The following is a 10,190-nucleotide window of genomic DNA, read 5'->3' as shown; positions in this document are numbered from 1 at the left end:
ATACCAACCTTTGGTTCAGCAAAGGGTAAAACAAGTTGCTATGCAGCAACGTTACACTGGACCTGCTCAACATAAGTCTTGTTGGTTGGGCTAAGCTACGGCTCCAAAGTTGCTCTTACATTTTTTTTAAAAAACTCTATCAGCGACGGAAAGAAGCAGAGTCACGCGAAATAGGAGGCGTGGTCACACATGACCACGCTAACTGGAAGAGGTGGGCGGTGCCGCGCGCCTCTATATCTGCAGCTGCAGAGATAGCGACTCCACGGCTAAGGTCCCTTCATTCAGAAGGATCCCATTGACCTGAACAGACAATTCGCGCATGCGCACTCGTCTGTCATCCGTCAGGTTAGAGAACGTGTGACGATAGGGAGGAGTCCTGGGTTGCACCTCGCGGCGCACGGGAGGAGTAACGCAGATTCTGCGGCAGAGGGTCAGTGATGGGGCTGCTATCGTTGGGTTCCCCGCTGAGTTGGGAAGAGACGAAGAAACACGCGGATTATGTTAGGCAGCACGGTATCCGTCAATTTCTGCACATCTATCATCGCGTCAAGGAGCGTCAACGGGACGTGCTCAAGTGGGGCGACGAGGTGAGACTTAACGTTAATATTCTGCGACATGGGAGGGTCGTCGCAACCTTTTACACCTTTCTTCCGAGTGTGAGCCTGAATTGACACTCCTCACACACTTGCAGTAGGGGGCGGGGATTGGCATGCGAGAACTGCCGGGTATAGATCTTCTGCGCTTGCGCTCAGTTGTCACAGAAACTACCATACCGGAGTCAGGCAAGAGTCACCTGATAACGACTACCTCTTGTGGAAGCCTACCAGAGTTTCCAAGACATTTATGTTTTGACTGACCTCAAAATGTCATATGGAGAGGGCGTTTCCTGAATTGCGCTGCTTTGGATTCTGATATATGACGCTTGGTGCTGCTGCTGGCCACTGATTGGTTGACGCCATCTTCAATTTCTAAGCATTTGGCAAAGTACTGCAGCCCAAACAATTCATAGTAACGTGAAACGTCTGGCTGTTGCACGTAACATTAACAGTTCTCCCGTGCCTCTACACACAAGCCCGGCATTTGGTAACAACTGTATGTAACGTCTCATTGACCCCTTTCAAAATTATCATTTTATTTAGCGCTTGGCTTGCATTTCAAACCTTTCGCTAACCACATTCAAACAGTAAAAAGATTACAAAAAGAAAACATTTCCTGTACACATTTTTAAAAATTCACATGATATTCAATAATCCTGATTTTATAGACTAATAAACTTTCCTCATCCAAAAGATTAGAGATCAATTAATTGCAGTCAAAGGTCACCCATTTTACCGATAGTTTCTAGTATTTAAAACCGAAAAAAGAATGGTCATAAATATATTTCCTAGTCTGACTCATAAAATCATAGATCACATAAAAACCATGAATATCAAATTTAAATAACAATTGAGCAGATGCTAATTAAAATATATTCCTAAGAGCTACTCTCAAGTAGTTTCCCCTTATGCAGGTAGGATTTTCATCAGGAATTCTATTACTGCCAGAGTTAAGCGCACGTGTACCCACTAAGCGTCATAGCCCACCAGTCACCATGGTCTAATATTCTAAATCGTATTCTGAATCTAGCCAGGTATAGCCTTTCAGCTAAATAATTATATTCAAGTAACAGATGTCGAGTAGTTTCTTTTCCTAAGAAATTCTGACAACCTACAGTTTCGATATCCACCCTTATCTTTCATTCCTCTCTAGTAGGCAGCAAGTTGAACCCCATTCTCAAAAAAAGTTACTATACTTAATATTTGGAAATGTATCCAAATAATTAGGCAGTTGATTCATGGCTTTGTTTTCCTTACTAAAATTGCCATACAATTTATATCCACTGCATTAAGTCTGAGCTTCAATCCAGTCTCTTTCCCATCATTTTAACTTTAGAGCCACCGGATTGAAAACTAACAGTTCCTCTGACATATCTTCTTTAGCTAGTAGGGCAAGACAGTCATTCTCCCATTGCGAGAGCACTCTGTCTCCTTTTTTCTCCAATACATCATTTAAGATGGCAAACAAGGAGTTCCTCCATTCTAACAGACATTTTCGTCATAAGGAAATGTTTCAACTGTACCATTATTTTTAGTGAGAGATCTGCATCAGTGTAATTTTAGGAATTCCCAATACTTTCTTTCAATATATAACCTCTAAGAGTTTCCAAATCGTACTAAAGGTGCATAAGGCAAACTCTGCTCCATAGGTCAGTACTGCCATAGCCATCAACTTATAAAAGTTAAGGACTGGTAGTATCGAGAAGCAGCCAAATGTATGGTGCAAAGCAGCTCCCTGAATTGCTAACACACTTGCTTTCATTTTTAAGTCTTTACATAAGGAGCATCATTTCCCTTGATATTTATTGGAAAGCCCAAATACCTATAGGTGTTAACTTTTATTAGTGGCCTCCTTTGTAGTTCTACTAGACTTTTAAATCGTAATGTTTGACTAAGCAGCATTTATTGCAAGATTATTCACCAATGCATAACTCTGAATGGCATAGAGTTGCCTTTGCAGCCATATCCGTGCTAAATCCAAAATCACTAAATCATCTGCATATTACATCCATTGTTTAGGATGGCAACCAATTCGTGGCAAAAAGGCCTTGGTCTGAAGTATCTCTCAAAATGGAAATAAAAAAAGTTAAATAATACTGGGGCTAAAATACACCCCTGTGTCAGGCCTTGATAAATTGGTATTGATTTAGAAAGTTTCCCTTCCCTGATAAGTTTGATTTGCAAGGAGGTATTGCAATAAAGGTCTATTAATATCTCTAATAGATATGTAGGGCATTTCCACATACCCAACTTAGCCCACAAGAACACACAGCAAAGTCTAAGGCAACATCTATGTAAGCCATGTACATTTAAAATTAGCCCGTTAAGTGAGGTATCTAACCCCTTGACAAAGCCTGATTGTCTGATATGAAATATTCCCCTTCATTCAACCCATTTGCGGAGCTCAATCAAGACTAGGGATGCAAAGATTTTGCCTAGGACATCTGATAGGGCTAGAGGCCTGCCATTTTCAGTTACAAACGGTTTCCTTTTTTTAAAATGGGTACTAATATAGCCATTTTCAATGAGTCGGGTATTTGTCTTTTCATAAGCACCTCACTAAATATAGTACAAAGTGTGTCTGCCCAAAGTTCCGGGTCTGCCTTCAGAACAAAGTTGGAGAGACCGTCTGGACCCAGTGCTCTTGAATTACTGGCTTTCTTGATTAGGCCTTCCACATCCTCCTTCTCGAACATTAAATCCCACTTAGTTATCGTTGGAGGTAAGACTGTACGCTCTCTATCACTGGTGGTCTATGTAAAAAGTACTCCTAGGTGGCCTCTGAGATGGGATTTATAAGGAGCGCGGCCTGAGGTGTCAACAGAAACCCACATTTCTGCAGTTGTTTTGTTTGCTATAGCCTCAGCATCCATTTGCAACAGCAGGGTCCCATGCCCACAAAACCAGTTCTTACACTTGACCATTAGTTTTCGTTTTTTTATTCGTTTTATTGTACCAGCCTGCTCTTCCGTGATAGGTTCAGCTCTTGCCTTAATTCTTTCTCTGCTGTATTGCCCAATCAAAAGAATGCTTAGTTAATCCCCCTCACTTCCTTAAAGGCAGTGTACCAACATTGCTCACATGGGTTCTCCCCTCTTTAACATCAGCAAGTTCTTGTAGCAATATCCTGTTTAACATGGCGATTGTCCCTGGGTTCTACCTAATCCTATTGCCCCCCCGCCAACCCATATATTTACCTCTAGTTTAGGGTTATAGTTTTGTACCTTATTCCTAACAACATCAAGGGAAAACGACACTTGCTGCACACACTGATGACTAAACACAGAACTTGTATTTCTTAACTCTCGCACGCAATTAATAATGTTTGATGACATGAAAATATAATCAAGGATTGCTGTTTGATCACCTTTGCCCCAGGTGGCCTTCGTAGTATTATCACCCATCAAATTTCCGTTTAACATACACAGCTCTCTGGACTCCATAAGATGACATCATGCTATTCCTCTATATCTGGAGGTCCTCCTAGTTTTAACCTGTAAAGGGAAAGCGTACGTCCAGACTAGGGCAAGTGATGTTCAAATCTCCTACGAGAATAATGGCCAAAGTATCTGGGTCCGCTAAGCATTCATCCAGTAAGTCTGTCACTCCATCCAAAAAAGCACTTGTGATAATCCCCACTGGATTCCAGTATCCATTTATTAAAACGTATGCACCAATCCCAGGTACAGAGTTCCAATTAGAACAAAGTTTGGCCGCTTGAACATAATGATTCGTTTTTCCAACTTTTTTGTTTTGAACATATACCATTTCATACGGCCATTAATAATCCGGACATAGGTCTCCCCTTTGCACCCCTTAAATGCCGAATTTAGCAATATCGAAAAATCATCCCAGCTTGGAAGTTCTCCAAGCCAGGTCTCTTGGAGACCTATTATATCAAGGTCTTTCAGGTTTTGACCGTTTTCCTGAAATACATGACTAAATCCCCTCTTAGGACCCCAATTCCAGTACCCCAATTTGAGGGCCACATGAGAGCTTTCCTCGCCTAGTTGCTCCCTGGCAGAGACATTATCAGAACCCAGAAAGCTGGCCACCAGTGACCAGCTCCCCTCATTCCCCAACTTTGTATTAGTAGTCGGGACCTCCAACACCTGTCTAGGATTCTGGTTTGCAAAGGTGCAAGTCATCTTTAATATTGCACGATTGTTCAAGCATTGTTTCTTTGTCAGGACTTAAAGGGTCTAGCATCCCATTTGGTCTATGCTCCTGTCTATTAACCTTCGACAGCTCTTAACCCATCTGGAGAAAGAAATAGGCAGACTCCAATAGGACTTTACCCACAAGTTGCAATCTCACATGCAATCATATTGCATGTTGCTACAGAATCCTACCTGATCTATATCTCAAGACTCCATCTCAATTACTGGACAATATTAAATAAATCTAAAACATTAGCACGTTTTTAAAATAGTACATTCACGTGAAAAAGGTAAATGCGGACAAGGACAACAATCACATCTCCCCATAAAAGATGTAGCAGGTCGATTACATTTTCCAGTTTGCTTAACTGGCACTGTATTCAAATTCAGTCTTTTTTTGTTGAGACATGAAAGATTATCGCAATGGATTTTCCTTATACAGTTTGATTCTCAGGAGCCATATTTAACCTTAATCACCTCTGCTCCAATATCCTGCTGTAGTCTGGTGAAGGCGAGCGTCCCCCAGATAGCACGATCCTCCCCACAATGAGAGACAATAATGGACTCTCCCAGGATGGGAATAAGGCCAGGACAAAGTGCGGGTGAGCTTAAATGAGAGTTTATCAATCAGAATAGGGCATGCAAAGAACTCTGCAAACTCCGAGAGCGCTCTGTCTGACAATAGCAAAGACAGGCGTATATATTTACAAAAAGCGTCATAAGAACCTACATGCTATAGGGGGCACAAGTTCGTGGGGATTGGGTGGCAACGACTAACTATAGGTGTTGCTGTGATGTGGTTTGCCGTGGCTGGAGGACGTCACTGGTTACCCTCGTGGGTTGGGCTGGGCCTGGCAGGTCAGCTGGGCTCATCCGGACGGTGTTGCTGTGCCAGCCGTGGCCAGTGTCAGTGATGAATGTCTTGCCTGGCTTTCTGCCCTAGGGCCACGCACACCGCAGTCATTCAACATTGCAATATTATCTTCCCTGGTAAATCTTCCAATAGGTTATTCTACAAGTTAATGCAACACAGGAGGAATGCACCTAGAGTGGGGTCTGTTGGCGATACATCAATACATGGTTACCATCGTCCTGTTGACTGGGTATCATAGGTCACGAGGTTGTGTCTCAGGGCATAGGACAGGCGGTCCGCGTTATCATGTCTTGTTAGAAGTCATTATGGATGTGTTCCTGTAGTGTTGCCATAATATTGGGTGTCCTAATTTTACAGGGGCCATTAACCTAAGGTGAGCCGGTGGGTCGTGGAGCCTAAGAAAGGGCGCCTTTGGATCTGTGTTTTTAGGCCCGGGGTTTACTGCTGGGTTGTAAATAATTCAGGTGGCAGGCCGTGGCCTTGGGTGCTGCGGGGGAATGTGAATGTTTGAAGCGGCTCCAGCTGAATCGGGGAGGTGGAGCAGGGCAGCACAGGCCTCTGCTCTTTCGTCTGGCAGGCTTCACTGGGGGAAGGGAGAATGGCCTTGTATGTGCTCACAAAGGCATTTTCCTCGTGTGTTGCAGATTTAGGTGGGAGAGACATAAACATTCACATAATATACAATACTCATTGAGTCTTTTCAAAGCTCACGTTTTTGACATTGTTAGTGCCTTTCATATGGCCAATTCAAACACATTACTTATACGCTAAGTATTTAACAACCACAACATTTTGTTACATGTCTATACATGTGCGGTAAGTGAGGTAGTAGTAAGGTTGGTGGAGCGTGCCGGAACAACCCTCCAATAACACTGACGGCAAAATAACACTGACGGCAGTGACACATGGTGAGCTTGGACATACATATGGTGCATTTTCGTGCACCCCTTACGTGAGCTCCCAGTAGGGTTGCATTTGTCTTCCCTTACACTCTAGCAGCATTAGTTCAGTTATGGCATGGGACCTTGGGGTGCAGGCTTCTTGGTAAATTACAAAACATGAAAAAAAACCCGGGACACTTTTACTGTTTGCACATAGCTACAGGGATGTGGGTGCCTCATTCCTAATGTCATATAAGCACACATTCTGCCATTTTTATGGAGGTTACAGGTTTTTAGTCAGAGAGGATGTGGAGAGAAACGTTTCATCACAGGTGGTTTGCTCATTAGTATTTGGGGACTCTGCTTTTTGTCAGGGGATCATTTTACAGTTCTTTTCCACCCAGGCCCTGCTGGCCGGGTCATACTGGAAACAGCGATAAACTGCGGAAGGTGAAATGTTACAGTGTTGGTATCTAACACTAGCTCATGTCTGTCTGTTCGTGGGAACGGGCTCTCAGCGGATCTGCCAGAGAGCTGCGGCCACAGGGATAATTGAAACTCTCCAAGGGTGGGGGCCGCGCTGCGGTGCACAGGGCTCAAACCATCTTTATTTCACAAAATGGTTTCCAGGGCCTAGCTAAATTCAACAGGTTTGGTCAATGTCTTCAGCCAGTGGCCCACCCACCACCTGGGCCCTGGTGGCAGGGGGAACCCCTGACGAGCCATGGACTTCACCGGGGGAGAGGATTCAGGGGAGGGGGGTCTCTCAGACCAATCCTCCCATACATTTCCCCCCTTTCGTTACTTAAGTAACGAATACTTTAAATCCTCCAATCTCCTGCACTCTTCCTCGTCAACTATAGCATCATCCCATGCAGGGGTGCCTTTTATGGGCATCCATGCCCTGCACACCCCTCGCAGGCTCTCTCCTCTCCTAGCATATTCATCTGGGGTGTATACAACCGCTCTCCCCTTCTAAGTCCACCCACACCTCCTCGTACCATTCAAGTATACGGGGCTCTTTAATTGTAGTGTGCCATAATTTATCTACTATATCCTTGTCGTGGTACCTGGGCACCATCTGGAATCTTGACGTGTCATCTGTTCCTGTTTGTACCTGTACTTCCTGCATAGTTTGTATTGTACCGCGGGCATTGCCCATTGTCACCATCATCATTGCACCATTCGGTACTGCGTTGGCACAACATCGAAGACCCACCTGGCACAGGCAAAAAATAAAAAGGAGGAACACTACAGCCGGCATCAAAAATTTAACAGTCATTCCCAGCCACGATGGGACCCAAGAGAAGATGTTGTCGAACCATGTGCTTTCTTCTGCTCCACCTTCCCTTTTCATTCTTTCTCCTAGGTTATGTACTGCTTCGATCACATGAGACAGGGAACCGTTATCTGCGTCTTCGGAAGGTACGAAAGTGCAGCAGGCACTTCCAATTTTTCGGCAAACACCTCCGTCCATTGCTGTCAACAGGTCCAAGAAATACCTATTTTGCATGGTCATTAGCCGCAGTGCTCACAGTTCCACTTTTATGACATTAAACCCTTCTTCAGTGCTGTTTGCCAGCTGGATCAGCTCCCAGCGTGTGATTTGGAGCCACTTTGCATTTGCTCGCGCCTGGATGCTTGGGATGAGTGAGGCAAAGAAAGTTTCTGCAGAGCTGAATAATCGATATCTATCCAGGATCTGTGCCAGCAGTTCTGATGATGCTTTTGATATGTAGTTCGATGATCGTTTGTTTCGGGACAGCACCTCCTTCTTGTTCCCGGAAGACAGGACATATACTTGTGACTCTGCAGTTGGCTGGGCCTCATTCTGCTGAATTTTTTCTCGCGTTTTCTTGCTCCCATCGATTTGGCTTTCCGGGATTACCATTAGTGCGGAGTGTAGGGTGGCCAATGAGCAGCTGCCACCCCAGGATTGTGGGAGGTGTAGGTATGCCTGGTTGCCACATACCCAATAAGTGTCCATTAGGGCCGCTGTCCCTTTTCTCATATCTGGGATGGTGAGGGTCTTGTTACAGTTTTTGTTTACCCCCATGATGGTTCTCCCGTCTCCCTTGAAACACAGTTCATAGTTTATTTCTTTCTGCAGCTTGAAGTGTTTTTCAATGGCCGTTGCCCAAGTCAATTTTGAGATGTGTTCCTTCCATACTGGTGTGCATGTCTCTTCTATCCATTGCAGTTTCTCTGGTGCCACACCTCGCAGTGCTTCAGCCTTGCACATTATCTCTTCGTCTTTCCACTTATTTTCTGAAAAAAGTGTCCCTTGTATTATAGAAAATGGCTCCTCCAAACATACAACTCCTACCACCTTCGGATAACAGGTCTTCTCCTTCTGCAGCATTTTAAAAGTCACTTCATGTGCCTGGAAGGTGTTCTTAATCCTGCACAACGTGAGATGAAGGAGACATTGGGCATCGACAATAGGCAATTCTTTGGATAACAATACTTTGGGTGTACCTGAAGCATGGGGAATGAGGGAGCAGACATAACAGCTCTCATTTGTGGTTTGCTTAGCCGTTGCACTCATGTCCGCATACCATTTATTTGTCTGATGGGGGTGTCGTGGGTCTTCCATTTTGTCCAATCCCAAACCATAATATTCATCATATTTCCTCCTCCCCGCCTCCCTTTTCCGTCTGTTATTTCTTTTTCTAAGGTATTTCCCAGCTTCATGGGCGATGGACAGTGTGGGCCCCCCTTTCTCCCTCTCGCCCCCCTTTGCCCAATCATCATATAATACTTCATATCTCGCTGTCATTTTTTCATTCTCTTTCTTCATGCTATCTAGCAGTGTGTCTTTTGTTACGGGAGCGGGCCGGCTGGTGGGGGTGTCATATAACCATGATATAGCAGAGGGGTTACAATCATTTAGACTACGGGCATTGTAATTAGATACTTTTGGCGGGGAAATTGTGCTGTTTTGCATTTTTTCCTGCAAACCTTCATTTTGCGAGATAGCAACATTAGATGGTGTCGTGTAATACCCCCATACCAGTTTAGTTCCATCCCATACCAAAAAATCACCTTCTTTAGTATTTACAATTGCTGTTTCATTTGTCACATTAGTCCCGTTATAACCCCCCCCCCCTCTTTCATCTCGATAGAGATGAACGCTATAAACCAATACGTAACCAGGCCAAACAGTATTGTAAAAAATAATGTGATGCATACAGACAATCCACACTCATACGAATATCTACATCTCTCAGCTAAAAATTCTCTATATCTAATAAATCTATCCGTTGCAGGCTGCCTGATAGTTGCCATGGTAGTTCCTGTTTGAGATATAAAAGTGCATTAAGTGCATGCATGTAAACATTTTTGTTGGCACTACCAGTGCCAAGAGGTCATGGAAGGGAGATGGGTTTGGGTAGGGGAGGCGGGTTGGGATGTACAGAGAAGGGAGCAGACAATATACATATTCTTCACATTATTATTTAGACATCGTTTTTTTTTTTCAAGCTTTTATCTTTCTCGATAACCTGTAATATAATGTTTCTCGTTAACAATTTTATTTGTCAGGTACACTTCTTCCACTCACATGTTCACTCATCCTTTTCATTAGTATTGTTTGCTGTTGTCTGTGCCTCCTCATCCACCTCTTCCTGCACACTATTATATGCCTTTCGCACATCCGTCAACTGTATCCAGTATTTGA

General features: G+C 43.9%; 1 protein-coding gene across 1 annotated transcript in view; it reads left to right on the top strand.

The window, feature by feature from the left end:
• Positions 1-262: 262 nt before the first annotated feature.
• Positions 263-10,190, top strand: part of GCLC (glutamate-cysteine ligase catalytic subunit) — a 281,892-nt gene continuing 271,964 nt past the window's right edge. The window contains exon 1 of the mRNA XM_069606130.1: positions 263-587. Within this exon, the coding sequence (XP_069462231.1) occupies positions 438-587 (150 nt within the window). The 5' untranslated portion in view covers positions 263-437. The remainder of the gene's footprint in view (positions 588-10,190) is intronic.

Source organism: Ambystoma mexicanum, chromosome 4p (genome assembly GCF_040938575.1).
Source record: "Ambystoma mexicanum isolate Mex_15411 chromosome 4p, UKY_AmexF1_1, whole genome shotgun sequence".
Classification (NCBI taxonomy): domain Eukaryota; kingdom Metazoa; phylum Chordata; class Amphibia; order Caudata; family Ambystomatidae; genus Ambystoma; species Ambystoma mexicanum.
Note: the sequence above shows the minus strand (reverse complement) of the source record. Positions and strands in the feature narration are given on the sequence as shown.